The following is a 17048-nucleotide window of genomic DNA, read 5'->3' as shown; positions in this document are numbered from 1 at the left end:
AAGTGCAAAAACAACCAAACAAAGACACCCTGCATCTGAGTGATCATTATGCGCTTCGATAAAAAAGAGGTTGTGCTTAGAATTATATTTTAAATTCTAACTCCCGCTGGAAAACGAATAAACCAATGCGTAACAGAGGGAGTGGGAATGGCGCAATCCAGTTTTGGTCAATCTGGTACAGTACATAAAATATAGCCGTATGCATGGATGTATGTGCACACAACGCACGTGTTCGGCATCGCCGTATTTTTCTTGAGGAATGTTTTGCTCTGAACAGTGTTGGCCCTAGTCTGGTTCCCTGACCAAAGATTCCTTGACGTCTCTTGTTAAAAATCTTAGGTCAGGTATCACCCACGGTTAAAAATAGAGCATGACGCAACTTGTCAGGGTCGGGGGTCATCTCCAGGGAAACCATGTCTGCACCTGATCGGAAGGGTCGCACTAAATACCGACAACTCACGACACAATTAAATATATGTACAAGAGTCATATGAATCTAAATCACCTTCAAACTGTTGAAAAATTGTATTTTTAACTGTAAAAAAATGTGTTTTTTACCCCGAATTATAAACGAACGGTAGCATCCGCCATGTTGTCTTTCGACGTACCTGGACGATATAGATACCATTATACCGCAGGGGTAATACAAAATGCAAGATGATCAGGGTGTGTGCCCTCTCATGGAGTTGAAATTTTTTTTTTTTTTAATCTCCCCTTGTTACTTCAAAAAATTATTTACAATAACAAAAAACCAGCAGCAGAAAAGAAAACAATACAACTGAGGCTGAGCCCTTAGAACTTACCCCTGCAGTGTAATGGTATCGTCCTTAGACGTCAAAACAACAAGCCGGATACCACCGCTTATTACTATTTCGCGGTAAAAAAACCCTTTTTTTTCAAAAACTCCTGGATCTACGGCCGACAGAAACAGGACTGACATTATGACTGACATTATGATTCCATGGATTCTGTTTACAATGCAACCATAGACACCCGGAAATGTCCGACCATCAACGATACTGTCCGAATGTTGACGACAACACGTTCGGAACATTTCGGATAACTTCGAAAAAGGAGGAATTCCTCCTTTTTGGTCACTTGATTTTGGGTGATACCGGACCCTAAATTCGACAGAGCCTAGTCGGAGATTTTTGGGTCTGGGAACCAGACTATGTTGGCCCAACATTGGGATAAAGTCTGAGGAATTTCGGGGGCGTGCCTCACAGGGATTTTTTTTCCCTGCCCACTATACATTTTGTCTGAGGAATATTTTTGCCGGAAAATATTTTTATAGTTTTTTTTTTTTTCAAAGTCCAATTTTTTTATATTTGTTTTCCCCTCCGATTTGTTCTTCTTTTTCCCGGTTTTCGGACTGACTGTTAGCATTGTGCCGACAACAGTACAAGTAGTTGGGCTTCTGGGTTATGCCGCTGTGCACTGGGCTTCTGATTTATGCGGCTGCGCTATGTGGTACTCAAACAATAAAAGACAAGGTTGGCAGGTCTGATGTCGGCATTATGTGGCGTTTTTTGGAAGGAGTTAAACCTCCTTCAAAAAAAAAAAATTTTGTGAGTATAGACTGTTTTTTAAAATTATTTTATTCTAATCTTTTCTACAATGAAAGGGTATGGTCATTGTTTGGTTTTTGTCAACATAATGTTAGCTCGGCGCCTAGTATATGAAAACAATTAAATCAATGCAATAAAGAAGGAAACAAAAATCCAGCCAGGGCTACTGAAATTTATTCAGGGCTAGTAAAAATTCAGGGTTACTAGCCCTGTGGGCTACCTTGAAAATGTAGTTAATTTCGACCCCTGCAATGTTCTCAGGTCACACTAGGAAAGCAACATTAGTGAACATGACCCAACAGTATGCTTCGTCTTCGCTTTTACCTCAACTTTTAATTAACCAGGCTTAAGGGTTGTTAATATGGATGACTGACCCAATTCATGACCCACCATAAATCTTGGTTGTGCCATTCTGAGAGTCCAATTTTGAGGTGTGCTTTTACACCCACACCATATCACACGACAGCACACCACAACCAAATTGAGTCAGTGGAGGTTCTACGCACCAAACATGTGATTGCAATGTGGTTAAAATGGGTTGCAATGTTAAAACAATGGTAAAGGTGTGGTACAGCATTGGAATTCAACTTCTTTCATCAAATTTTATTTCAGTTTTATTGAAAAAATTCACCAGGCAAATCGAAAAAAAAAAAAAAAATCAAAAAGTCTTGAAAAAGATGACCAATAACAAGACTGTTCCTTGATGTGACCTCATTTTGAGAAAAGGATGGGGAAATATTTGATTGTAGTTTTGCAGGCATACTTGCTGATCATTTCAATGTGTGTTCATCATGTAGTGACTGTTATAGTTCAATGAATGTACTATTTTCAAGACCGATGATGTACCAACCATTATAAAAAGGGGGTTAGGGTAAGTTAGCTAAAAATATTAACACTATCAAACAGTCAGTTTAAAATTAACAGGCAAAAAATCAATCTATATTGGTCAACCAATCTACATTGATCAATCAATCAATATTGACCAATCTATCAATATTGACCAACCTATCAATATCAATCAATCAATTTTTCTTTTAATATCAATCAATCAATCAATCAATCAATCAATCAATCAATCAATCAATCAATCAATCAATCAATCAATCAACCAACCAATCAACCAATCAATAATAATCAATGGTAATCAAGGGCCACTACTTGATAAGAACAGACTTTACCTCCTTTAGATTCTGAGTTGGGGCAATCCCTCGCCATATGTCCTTCCTCGTGACATTTGTAGCATTCATTGCTCCCTGAAAGAAAAACGACAACAAATTAATGGTTGTTATTGCAGGTAGACTCTCCACTGCGAGGTACATAGAATTTAAAAGGTTATGAAACCTTTAGTAGATCAAGGTTTTGGCCATGACATGAATCCCTACTCAATTTGAATGAAAATGTATGTTACATAGTTTATGAAGCTTCAGCTTCATATAGTCGTCAAGTTTTTGAGAGAAAAAAAGGTGAAATCATAGAGCAATGTTTTCAGGAGAGTCCATAAGTACGGTGTACATGTTAAAATAAGTTTCATCTCACAGAGACTAAAACTTTTTTTTTTTTTTTACCATAAAAAACACCACAAAAAAACGAAAGCTCAGCAAGTAATATTTAAAGGGAACCAACAATATCTTGAAACTGTGTAAGATTAATGTAAATCTGTGGACATTCATGTTTTGTGTTGTATAAAAAGTAACCAAACCCAAACAAATAAATTAAAAACAATTTAAAGAAAGTGAACTGCACCTCCTTTGGACTCTGAGTTTGGACATTCTCTGGCGAAGTGGCCGGTTTCATGGCATTTATAACACTCACCACCTGAAAAGCAAAAGAATATGTGATTAATTTACAAACACCCAGTCTCAAACAACAAGCATGAAGAAGTTAAAGCTAAGCTGGTACCTCAGCAGATGAAGTTCTATCCTACTGATCAATCCAATCAGCTCGGCCAGTTAAGTCAGAGGTCAGCGCTTACATTTGAATTCCTCAGACTGTAGAGACAGTTGCAATGTCAAATGGTTCGAGGCATGCTTTTTTTTTATAGCAACAACCTAATGAGGAAACTTTTGCACCATTATTTAAATGTTAACACATTATTTAACTGTGCATGGGTATCCACCATCTCTTAAATAACTAAGCAAAAGCTTGCCCCTAATCATTAGTGCTGGGCGAATAGTGAAATTTTGTTATTCGGATACCGCTGGCCAACTATCCGAAATTAACCGGATATTCGAATAGTTTTTTTCGCCGCTAGAGGGCGCTATAAAAAAAATAAAAATAAAAAAATATTTAGAAAAATATTTTTTTTTGTCGCTAGAGGGCGCTGTTCGTTCGTGAATGAGATCTTCTGGGCGGATTGATATTAGTTTAAGACAGTGTCACTCGGTTCATTCATAAAAATGACCGGATCTAATTTAAAGACGGCGATTTGCTTTTTCTTTTGATCGTGGATGACTCTACGTGAAGGAAAACTTTTGTAATCTTTGAACAAATTACGTCAGAAATGTCATTGTTTTGACTCTTCACGGAGGTGAGCATAGTTAAATACTTAATTTATGCTGTTTTATGCTGTCTTAATAGAAGTTTCATTAGGATTCAGACAAAACATTCATGTCAGTTGTCGCCCGACGTCCGCGGATATTCGGATATTAAAGAATATCCGGTTACTTGGTTGTAATTACAGAACTATCAGTGTCACTCGGTTCATTCATAAAAATGACCGGATCTAATTTAAAGACGGCGATTTGCTTTTTCTTTTGATCGTGGATGACTCTACGTGAAGGAAAACTTTTGTAATCTTTGAACAAATTACGTCAGAAATGTCATTGTTTTGACTCTTCACGGAGGTGAGCATAGTTAAATACTTAATTTATGCTGTTTTATGCTGTCTTAATAGAAGTTTCATTAGGATTCAGACAAAACATTCATGTCAGTTGTCGCCCGACGTCCGCGGATATTCGGATATTAAAGAATATCCGGTTACTTGGTTGTAATTACAGAACTATCCGGTTTATAAATAGCTATTCGCGCCCTATGCGGATATCCGGTTAAGAAAAAAAAGGCATTCGCGGTTACGGATAGGAAAACCTATTCGCCATTAACCGGATATTCGAATTATTCGCCCAGGCCTACTAATCATGTGATATAGCAACTGTCTCGAATAGTCCAAGGAATTCAAATTTAAGCCATAACTTGTGACTAAGCAAGTCATTGTACCTGACATTATTCAAATCTAACCCGCAATTGACCATTGACTTGTAATATGTTAATAAGCAATCCATACCTCCTCCGCCACCACTTCTGCCACCTCCACTGGCATCTGCGTTTGGGCATTCTCTCGCGAAGTGTCCCGTCTCGTGGCATTTATAACACTCACCGCCTAAAGAAGAATAACAAAGCATTTTGTCATAGGGTGCCCTTTACTAAGAAGAAAATGTCTTGGCGCCCTTGCATAAAAACGAAGCATACACTAGCGAAAACTGACCCAACTTGTTGTAAACAATCATTAAGTTTGTAACTCTTTAATTTTGTTTTTTTGTAGAGGGGTGCAGCTCAGTAGGCTAACATATCAAATCCAGCCCTAATCAAAATCATTGATGTTTACCCATTAAAGGAACACGTTGCCTTGGATCGGACGAGTTGGTCAAAACAAAAGCGTTTGTAACCGTTTTCTATAAAATGCATATGGTTGGAAAGATGTTTTAAAAGTAGAATACAATGATCCACACAAGTTTGCCTCGAAATTGCGTGGTTTTCCTTCTACTGTGCGAACTAACATGGTCGGCCATTTATGGGAGTCAAAATTTTGACCCCCATAAATGGCCGACGTGTTAGTCGACAAGGTAAAAGGAAAACCACGCAATTTCGAGGCATGTTTGTGTGGATCATTGTATTCTACTTTTACAACATCTTTCTACCCATATGCATTTTATAAAAAACGGTTACAAACGCTTTTCAAAGACCAACTCGACCGATCCAAGGCAACGTGTTCCTTTAAAAGGAAGGTACACGTTTGGTAATTACTCAAAACAAATATTAACTTAAAAACTGACTTGGTAACGAGTATTGGAGATCTGTTGATAGTATAAAACATTGTGGGAAACGACTCCCTCTGAAGTAACGTAGTTTTTGAGAAAGAGGTATTTTCTCACTTAAATAATAAAAGACTTCTAGCTAGAAGTCTTTTATTCCTATCTGAAAGCACACAAATTCGTCCAACAAGGGTGTTTTTTCTTTCATCATTTTCACGCAACTTTGATGACCGCTTGAGCCAAAATTTTCACAGACTTGTTATTTTATGCTTATGATGGGATACACTAAGTGAGAACACTGGTCTTTGACAATTATTAAACGTGTACAGTGCCTTTAAAATACTTGGTACACGAAAAGGAGCATTTTGAAAGCAACATGTATCAACCAGTTGCTTATTTGTTTGGCAGTTTCTACCCTGAATATGAATTACTTTACAAATACGATTTTGCGCATGCTATGCTTTATTTTTTTTCAAGCAGAAAACATTGCTTAAACTGTTCATACTAAGAATGAATACAAATGGTGAAGTATGGTATCTTGGCCAATAAACTTATTCTAGATTATGCTTATCTGTGCTTTGTGCTTTACAGGAAACCTCTATACAATTGGACCCGATCTAGAAAATGACACATTTAGTCATTATCTAGACCATCATGCACCTCGTGTAACAAATCTTTTACAAAATAGTTGGGTTCAAAGGGCACTCACCACCACCACCGCCGCCACCACCTCCAAAGCCACCACTGCGACCTTTAGAGCCTCCAAACCCTGAGCTAGCATCACCTCTCCCATTGAAGCCATTGGTCTCTGCTGATATAAGAAAACAAAATACACTCAAAAGAATTTGTGGATGCATGTCAAGCCCAACAATTTGTTAATGTTGCATGTCAAAAAGGGGTATCAAGATTATGAAATTGTTTTTTTAACAAACAAAATACACAATCTTTAAAACTGAATAAATGTGTTTATTTCTCTACTTAGTCAAAGAGACAAAACAACCCTGCATCTCATAATAACAAATGTAGGTTATGTTTTCATTTGTGCAACTTTACTTCTTTCATAACAAGGCTCTCCGTCCAAACATAATAACAGTCTAGCCCTTTAAATACCAAAACAATCTTGAGGCATTTTAATGCGAGTGAAAAAAGGAGGTTCACAACTCAACATATTATCCTCCTTGATTTGTATTGACTTGTCCCTACCTGTAGTTGAACTTCTGAAGCCACCTCCTACTTTAGGTTCTGTACTACCAAAGCCACCGGCTCCTGCTGAGCTGAGGAACCCCCCACTTCCTCTGCCCCGCCCTCTTCCAGCGCTTCCACCACTTGGAGCAGCTCCCTGCAGAAAACAATAAACCATTGTATTTCATCATTAGAGATTAGCTATGTAAGTTACATGCTTAGCAAGCAAATCTTTGTCTTTTTATATCTTTTTCTGGTAATAAAACAAAATAGTTAACTGATAATTTTCCAAGATTTTTAAGGAGAATTGAGGACCTTTACAGTGAAAGCTTGGTACTTTATTGGCAACTTCACTCTGGAAATACTACGTAGCACATTATTTCTTGAATTAAAGACAGCGGACACTATTGGTAATTGTCTAAGTCCAGTTTTCTCACTTGGTGTATATGCATAAAATAACAAGAATTTGTTGGAACAGTATTGACTAGAATTGAAATGAAAAATAAATAAAAATACCATCACAGTTCAACATTAGAATTTGAGTATTCGGAGAGAGAGGATCTATTTGATTTTGTACTATGCGTTATGGACAGGAACTCTTCTGATAATTATCAGACTGAATTGAAAGTCAACAGTCAACGAAAACACAAGACTGCTGGATTTGACCAGTCATGAGTAAACTGGCCCAATGCCAAAACTACTAGCCTTGGGACAGTAGTCCAGTTTTTATTTCACAAGGCCCCCCCCCCCACAAGGACATAATTGCATTGTAAACTGAAGTTTACAGTACAGATTTAAATTTGTATTGACAGTGTGTAACTTTGGTAGGGATTGGGACACAAACACACAGGTTAGAGAAATTTGAACTTTGAACTTACAGATGGCTGCCATTTGCTTGCACCTCCTGAGGGATTGGAAATAAAAAATAGTGGAAATGATTAATGCCGTGACAATACAAAGTAAGAAAATAAAAAATAAAACCTAATACAAAGTATTTGTAAAGACCATCTGCTTAAACAATGTCATTTACAGTTTTAACTGTGTCATTTGAAGGGATATTACAGAATATGTAAGAAAACAATCGTCAAGACTGGATTTACATCAAACTTATACACAGTCTAATGGTATTGATAGTAGAAAACATCCCATGAAATAATTTTGCCAGAAATGTCATGTTCGATGAGAAATAAATAAACTAAACTTGTTCCCCCCCCCCCCCCCACGAAGAACACAGGCCTGGAAGCCTTTAAAACTACCATTGGGATTGCCAGCGATGAGCAAACCACTATTTAGGTATTTTTTCCACATGATTGACTGTCTATAAGTTTTCAAAATATAGAACCAAAAGTGGCGCGTCCCTGTAATTCAACTCACAGTAACTGAACAATGCCCCTGAATACTCACTAGACCGTGCAAGGTACAATAAGTCATTTGCCAGATAGATATATGTCCCAAATTCAAAGTCATTTGCTAGACTTCTTCACAAGTGACTGCTTTTGAATTGCTCTGACTACCGACTGTATGTAATGCTTCAATTGATTTGGGGGTAAACATTTATGGAAAGACTGGCAACGCCCATCAAATACAAGAGGATTGGAATTAAATTATTCAAAAAAAAAAAAAAATCTGTCTGCGTGTTCTGATTGATGATTGCCTGATGATTTGAACACCCAGCAATGTAAAATGCTTCTAAAAAGATGCTAGCCTTAGGGTCCTGAACTTTTCCTGACACCAGGGAAATTTTTTATGTACAACATATGAACGTTTCATCCAAAACATTAACCTACATTGCATCAATCAGTTGAAAAGTAGTCTCTTACCTAAGCCATTAGAACCTCCATTGGTAAATGTAGAGCCAACCTGTCAAAATAACACACAAGAAAATGTTAAATATGGAATTTATTGAAAACATGGAAGTAGAATTCTAGTGTTTACAGATAACAGGGGACTCTGCACATCATCTGAAAACACTGGCTTGGCTGTTAAATAAAAGCTGGACCAAAAAATTCAATATTTTTTAGAATTTGTAAAAATTTGTTTTATTTTGCTTTTTAAACAAGTCTCTTCTGGGGTTTTTCTGTGTTTTTCCCCCTCGTTTTATACTCCTAGGTAATTTTGAGCATATTTTGTGAGTAAAATGCTTCAGTGGAAATTTACAAGTTCTCATAGGGTGCCCTTTACCAAGGAGAAAATGCCTTGGTGCCCTTGCAAAAACAAAGCATAGACACCTGCTAAATGGCAACAAAACACACACAAATAAGTTGAATTTATTCTCAGCTAATGTACACTTCCTGGTCAATAAATTTATCAGGAAAGTCTACTCCAATCAAGGCTCCAAGCAAATCTCCCATTCAAACACTTGTCCATTTACTAGGGGGTCAATACACAATTGGTTTATTGTAATAAGTTTATTGTAAACTGCATACTTAAAGCCATTGGACCCTTTCGGTACAGAAAAAAAAAAAAAGTTCACAAATTTACAAATAATTTACAGGGTTTACAGAAGGTAATGGTGAAAGACTTCTCTTGAAATATTAGTCCATGAAATGCTTTACTTTTTGAGAATACGGTAAAACAATATAAATTCTCGTTAACGAGAATTACGGATTTGTTATAAACACATGTCATGACACGGCGAAACGCGCGAAAACAGGAGTGGGTTTTCCCGTTATTTTCTCCCGACTCCAATGTCCCATTGAGCCTAAATTTCCACAGGATTGTTATTTTATATATAAGTTGTGATACACAAAGTGTGGGACTTGGACAATGCTGTTTACCAAAAGTGTATAATGGCTTTAACAGGTTGGGTGTCTGGAAACTGATACCCCTAATCTTTGCTGACTGCAGACAGTGGTGACCCCTCAGACAGTAGGGCCACTGTTGTTACATGCAATAAACAGAGCCAAACCACAGCAGGAAAATGACAGAACCAATTACCACCACCACCATTATCTTTTAAGAAGACCAAGCTGGGTAATTATGTAAATTACCATAGGGTGGCAGGTCACATACCCCATAAAGCATTGTGATTTAATATTGAGTAGGGTAATTTAAGGAGGTGGGGGTGGGGTTATAGAGGGTTGCATAATGCCATGCTTTAAGCATTTACACATGCCACATGTTTGTATGTGCTGTCGTTGTGAAGCCAATGAACAGTGTTTGTGTTTTAGAGGAATGTAAACCTTCTGAAAACCAACATCAAGATTCCCAGAAAGATCTTGTGGTGTGGGAAGGTGTGGGTAGTGCATGTGTCATTTTTGTAACTTGGCTCCAGCAAGACTGGATCCATTAACAGAGAGGGTCAAAATTAACAATTATATAATAATGTTACTTTGCATGTTGAAGGATTAGCGCTAGCAGTGTTCTTTTCATGCTGCACATAACACAATTTGCAGTAAACTGTAAATTCATTTAACCTTCACCCTGAGAGCAAGGCCTCAACCCATGCCTCCTGAACAATAGTGCATACACCAGGTTAATCCAAGTTGTTATTTACATTATGCCTTACCTTCAGAATTTATATAAACATTGTCTTGTCTGCAGTGGCCAGATAAACATTGAATTTTACACAGTAAGAGAATAAACATTTCAAAACTGATTAAAAAGCAATTCAGTGAACTGATGGAGAAACAAAACCACCCTTTAGTTTTAAAATAAATGTAAGATATATAGAAACCATGTACCGTAATTTTCGGATTATAAACCGCGCGGCGTATAAACCGCACTTCCCCAAAATATACAAAAAAATATTTAGGTGTCGGCGTATATGCCGCGCGGCGTATAAACCGCGACCAAAATGAAAAAAACTAACCTCAAAACACGGAAGTGAAGTACGGAAACCTGCCGCGTTACGGGTGATTTTTTTATCTCACACTATCTCAGTCCTGAGTTATACTTTTTTTCCATCAACAACCCTTTTCAAGAATTTGCGATTTGATGATCGGTTGTGTTGACCATGTTTTGTGAACTTCTTTGGCAACAAACTGTCCGTGAATCAAAGATCGGTCGACAACGCACACCGAGAAATAGTTGAACTTTGCCCTGCATCGCATCGCCCTGTTGACAAAAGTTGTCCACGTTTGATTAGACTGGGCCCCGAGCCTCGAAGCGTGGGTCAGACGTTCAAGCTATTTGTTGTACAATGGGCAGCCGCTCTACTCGATCCGTCCGAAGTCTAGCCAAGATTTTATGAATGGAACTATCACCGGCCAATCATCAAACGGCCAATCACCGCATGCGCACACACAAAGGGGCCGTGCTTGTTTGCGGTCCTCTTTGTGGCGATGTGCAGTGACAGGCGGGCGGCACATCAGTCAGTCTTGTATAGTTGCCGCAATGTGGGAGTTGCATCGTAATTAGAGTAGAAATGTATTGAAGTTTACACTATTGATCGTAATTGAAATGATCTATTATAGGATAGTATTTTTTTGTAAGCTGGCAGCACCCCCTTTGCAGGACCACATTATTGTTTGTGTTGGATAATTATTGATGAAAGTTACAACTGAAAATACGTTTATTATTGTGATACTGAAAAAAACCAATAACAGTTTTAAAAATTGACAAAGTTAAATCCTACTTTATTTGTAGGTAAGTGAGATCGTGTTGCAATAAAAATTAACTTCAGACAGTGCGTTGACTATCGTTTCAACATAGGATTCGTCTGCAGAAGCAGTGATAAAGAAACAGTGCGAAGATTTATATCCAAGGAATCCTTTGCCTTCCGTTTTGTTTAATAGAAAATAGACAAACCAAAACCAAACAGTCCTTTTCAGGGCTACCACAACACAAACGAGAGTTGTCTATGACTGTTGTTTCTGTTTACAATGTATAAAGGAACATTTTTTAAACATGTAAACAGCTCCTAAAAAAATTCTTTTATAAAATATAAAAGAAATAATAATGGGGACGGCTAAAGTTGTTCCCTCACTTTTATTGTATAACGGTAGTAATGAAACAAAATGCGCTACCTTATTGTTTGCGTAATCATAAGGACAGGGGATTCACTTTTATTAAACATCGGAGTAGACGGGAAATAAGGTTGAAATGGGTCTTTCAATAAGGGAATTAAAGAAAAGTGGTTGTTTCTCCCTCCCTTTTTATTGTAGTCCCACAAAGAGGATCCACAACAGATATTGCAACGACGGACGGACGGGCAGACGGACGTAGCGTGTGTGTAGTAATGTATCCTGCATGCAGCGTGCACATTAAGCACATGTACACATGCGAGTTCGTAAAGCTAGCAATCTGTTAATTGCGCTGCTCAATCTCGAAATTGCACAACAGATGTTGGGGGCACCCTATTGAGCGATGTTCGCCGACAGGTTGCGCCGCCTGGAAATAAAATTCCCAATGTTACTGGACTCAACAATCAGGGCGGTTTGAAAACGTTTTGTTTGACCCCCGGCGCTGCATAGTTCTTTGCGTACGTCCATTCACCATTCTGCTGTTGCGTTGTGCGTGGTTGACCTGAAGAAACCGCTGGCTGACACGAGTGTAGCCTGGATGTCTGACGTCAGTGTATAAAGATCGTGGGATAAATAGACAGGGGACGAGTCTATTTCGCTGAGACACGAGTATAGCTTGAATGTCTGACGTCAGCATGTAGAGATCGCTAGGATAAATAGACGGGCACCAGTCTAGTCTAACCCGAGTTGCGCTGAGAGGGGGAGCTGCGGGCGGTTGATAAACGTTTTACAAAGGAAACACGGAATACAATTGTGGTGGGATTTTCAACATGATTTTGTCATCACGCAGGCAGGTTTTTGTTCTCGTTGAAGAAAAAAAACATTATTATTAGAATAGTTTACGAATGATCTTTCTTTTAAAAAATGCCGTTTTTTCTCTTAAATATTTATACGTCGGCTTACAAGCCGCCCGGAGAATAAACCGCAGGAGTTCAAAAAAATGTCAAAATCAACATATAAACCGCGGTTTATAATCCGAAAATTACGGTAATACAAAATAAAAAGACAAACAAAATTTTGTTTTTGGTATCGTATGTATACTGAATAACAAATTTATTGGGTACAACTTTAGTGTACTGTAATTGCACCAGGTTACCACCAATCTCTTTCTCAGCGGGCTATGTTTTTTTTTTATGCGACTTCTCAGAGTCTTGACTCCAAAAATTAATTTATCCGTAAATTTTGTCAGAAAATGAGAGGAAAATCCAACCTCACAGCTTTCTTGATCAGACGCTTATTGGTCATAGCATGAAACTATTTGGGAAAGCAGCATAACATATTTGCAACAGCAACAGTTTTTTATGTTCTGCAAAGTTCCGTTTTGATACCGCTGACACCGTTTTGATAAGTACCATGACAATATAAATTGTCCATTCTCCGCTTGAGGGTTGAAGACATGTTCTGCTTAAGTTTGTGCATGCATGATCGTTGTGCGATCACATGTGACCTTGGTAATCATGCCGTTGGTCATTTCGCACAACTGATCTCAGCGATTCTTGACAGGAATGAGATTTTCAAAGGTCTTAATTCTAGTTGTTCATATCCTGGGTCTGTGGCAATTTTCAACATATGGATTCATTCCACATGACGCTAAATTGCAAAATATTACAAATATCGAATATTACACATAATGCAGAATTCAGCAACCTAGCAAACTGGGAAAATGTGGTGAAACTTATCCATAAAATGCAAGTTCTGCAACAACAAGGCGCCCTCTTGTTGTCAATTTTTTGAAAAGTTTCCGTATTTAGCCTTCTTGTTCTTCACTTTTTCAATTATTTATGAAATACGGGAAGTTTGCAGTTAAGTTGCGCACATTTCTCATGAGCGAGTGACTGCGCCAACGACGTCGTACATGTTGTTTTCATTGCGAGTGCATGAGCCACTGACGATAATTGGAGGACAAAACAAACATTATTTGGTTATTTCTGCTCTTACCACTGTTGTGCTGCCTGACACTTCGTCATCCCAGTCGTCTGACATCTTGAAACTACGGCAACGCAACCCTCAAAACAGCGGGAGATTAATGTATTGGTGTGCTTTCGCTCGAACACTTTCACGAGAAAAAGTTCTTGCACGACCTCGACTCAGAACTCGGAGTGGCCGATGCAATGTGCAATTGAATGTGCAATCCCAACTTCCGTCGTCAAAAGTTCAACGAACTGTCACCTTCAAACAGACGCTTAAGCTGCCAGTGCAAGGACAAGCTCTGACAAAAATAAGTTTCTGTCTGTAGTTATAAAAAGGCTTAAAACAATGTATTAAGACAGTTAAAGAAACAATAGTTGCTGCATTTAAATGCCAAGTTTTGCAAGCAGCAGTGTCGGTGGACCGTGCTCTGCCCTTCCTTGCTGTCATCTGAATGGACATGTGGTTCTTGCACGTGCTATTTACCGCGCGTTGTGGTCCGGAGCCAGTCTATTTTATTTAGATAACATGTATAACTAATGTATGGGTCGGGAATGAGATCTGTACCTTATACCCTGACGCATCGGATACTTTGTTGTAATGTTATAATTTCTGAAGACGATACCATACTGTTAAAAGAACTTTAACTTTAAAGTGGGCGTGACTCTTGACCAAAACAAAGGTGGGGTGATCAAAATTCTCTTAAGTGATTTCCTCATGCATTTCTATTTTTTTAGCACCAAGTTGGATGGGGGGGGGGTGGTTCTCGTTCAGTTGGAGGGAAAGGAAGCAGCCTCTGCAACATGACTTTACAAGAAAAGCTCTCGGTTGTGTTGAGCCGCAACTATGCGTTTTTCGTGGAGGCCACCAAACTGGCAGTGTGAAACAAAATCAAAATTTCGGAGAAAATAACAAAAACGCCCAGAGTAATATTTTAAATCTATAATTCGGTTCAAGGAACAACTTCTTGTCGAAAGTTAGGCCTAAATTGTGAAAATTGGAATGAATTTACAGGCACAGGGCATTGGGCGTGGTTCAATAGACTGAAGAAAGGTAGCACTAAAAGTCAAAATACTACTGTTTTTTGTTTTATTGTAAGGCTTCATGCGCCATAAAAACGCATCATTTCACATGACTTTCATGGTTCTGGAGATTGACAGTTAAATCTGAGACAGGAGTCACTGTGTCAATCATCAATAACAACCAACCAGTCAGAGAGTATTAATATAGTTTTTCTGAGATAACTACATATCTTTGGTGACTTGAACAAGAAGAACTAATTTGTTGAAGAGTTTTTATTTTTTTGAAATTTATTACCCTGGTTTTTTAAGGAATTGTAGTTCGTGTAATAGTGACATACGTTTATATTCAGCAAAAATCACAAACCCTTATGTTAAAAAAATACCTGGGTAGTAGGCATATAAAAATTGTTTGAGAAAACAAATATTGTTTTTAAATTACTTGTATAAGTGACCTTTCGCACTGTAGAAAATTAAATACGGACCAAAGTTTTGATGATACGGCAAAAATGCTTTGAAGTCTTCGACTAAAATGTCAAAAAATGCTACTTATAAAAAAAAAATACCGCCACACATCTTTAAAATAAGCCATTAAGGGCCTGGACGAAATGCTAAAAATATGTAATAGATTAGTAAAGTAACCATTCGTTGTGGCTAGAAATTCACGACACGGATCGATAAATTGTGGATTATTTTAATGGACAGCTAAAAACTACATTGCTTCAGAGGGAGCCGTTTCTCACAATGTTTTATACTATCAAAAGCTCTCTATCGATCAATAACAAGTAAGTTTTTAAGTTAATATTATTTGTTTTGAGTAATTACCAAACGTGTACCAGATTTGTTATGTTTTGCTTTTGTGCTTACACGCATAATGATATTGGGCCCATGTTGCAAACGTATTTGCGAGCCATTGCAGAATTTATATAATTTTCCAAATGTTTGCTCTCATATCAGAAACAATTCTTTCACACAAAATCACAAATGAGCCAAAAAATATCTTAAGACAGAAAAAAATCACTTTTATTTATTCATTAATTTCAACAAAAATTTACATTTACAACATTTATGATGACTTCTACAATGTATTTGCACAAATAATACTATATACACATTAATATTTATATGTTTGATGCTGTTATTGCTTAATGGTACAATGGTTCCCAGGATACTTTATATGAAATTTAATAAGCTTATTCCAAGTCAAACCATGTTTTTTTAAACTCTTTGGAATAGGTAATGAAGAATGATTATGGCCAACAGTTCTCTACAATAACACAAATTCAGTCATTTGCAGACCAGAAAAGGTATTTTAAATGCTCCGAAAAAACAATTGTTTCAAATCAGGGCCCAATTTCTTAGAGCTGCAAAAGCACAAAAAGTACCTAAGCACAACAAATTTATGCTTACCAGAATAAGGTTACCAACCAAAAAACTATCTCACATGTTCTATCTGTGGCTGGTATCCTGCTTAATTTAAGCAGAAATATTTTCAGCTTAAGCAGCTCTATGAAATTGGGCCCTGGGCTCTAATTCAACACTTAGAATTCTTGTTGGCAGTAAATGGACTTGATGCTCCACTATAATACAACAACATGAACAAAATGAACTCCCTTTCACTACACTACTTTAAAAAAAATACAAGGAAAAAGAAAGGTCACAAATAATTGATGAAAAGTAATGGACTCTTCAAGAGAAGAAAAAGGAAAAAAGAAAGAAAACAACACCCAATGCATGAAATACATGTACAATGAGATACACATTGTGTGTACACATACATGGCTTCTATGTTTAACTAACTGTTACTAGGCCTAACTTTTATTTTATTCATAAAAAAGTAGCTTCAAAAAATGAATATCCGGCGATGCTCCTTTAAATGAGAATTCGTTTTACAGATGAAAATCATAAAGTTATTTCCTATGACTGTAGTACAGGAATAGACGACAGACACCAATGGTTTACACATGATAGAAGTCATGAATGTATCAGTCACAAAGACAAAGACAAAGTCTACCATGTGCCATGTTGTCATTTCCAAGAATCTTAAAATGTAGGTAGAATCGAGTCACTATGAAAATGTTAGAGTTTGTTAGGTTGGGGTACCATGGAAGTGTCCTGGCTAAGCGGTTAAGAGCATCCAACTCAAGCTCTGGTGTTTCTGATAAGCAGAGTCTGGGTTTGGGTCGGTCATGACACCTGTCTCCTGAAGCTAGACACTTAAAGGAACACGTTGCCTTGGATCAGATGAGTTGGTCTATAAAAAGGGTTTGTAACCGTTTGTTAAAAAAATGCATATGATTGTGATTCACACAAATTTACCTGAAAATTGCGTGGTTTTCCTTTTATTTTGTGAACTAACACAGTTGGCCATTTATGGGA

At 37.5% G+C, this 17048-nt stretch overlaps 1 protein-coding gene across 3 annotated transcripts in view; it reads right to left on the bottom strand.

Annotated features, from left to right (window-relative positions):
* Positions 1-14109, bottom strand: part of LOC139945900 (probable ATP-dependent RNA helicase DDX4) — a 28318-nt gene extending 14209 nt beyond the window's left edge. For 2 of the 3 annotated variants that reach the window (XM_071943402.1, XM_071943406.1), the window contains exons 1-8: positions 13681-14109; positions 8599-8638; positions 7657-7682; positions 6800-6935; positions 6306-6407; positions 4849-4944; positions 3312-3383; positions 2747-2821 (exon numbers count right to left, since the gene is read on the bottom strand). In XM_071943402.1, coding sequence (XP_071799503.1) covers positions 2747-2821; positions 3312-3383; positions 4849-4944; positions 6306-6407; positions 6800-6935; positions 7657-7682; positions 8599-8638; positions 13681-13725 — 592 coding nt within the window. In that variant the 5' untranslated portion in view covers positions 13726-14109. The remainder of the gene's footprint in view (positions 1-2746; positions 2822-3311; positions 3384-4848; positions 4945-6305; positions 6408-6799; positions 6936-7656; positions 7683-8598; positions 8639-13680) is intronic. The other variant, XM_071943403.1, reaches the window with a different exon arrangement.
* Between the last annotated feature and the right edge of the window lie 2939 nt (positions 14110-17048).

The sequence above is a fragment of the Asterias amurensis genome, chromosome 13 (assembly GCF_032118995.1).
Source record: "Asterias amurensis chromosome 13, ASM3211899v1".
Classification (NCBI taxonomy): Eukaryota; Metazoa; Echinodermata; class Asteroidea; order Forcipulatida; family Asteriidae; genus Asterias; species Asterias amurensis.
This window is presented reverse-complemented; position numbering and strand designations above follow the sequence as displayed.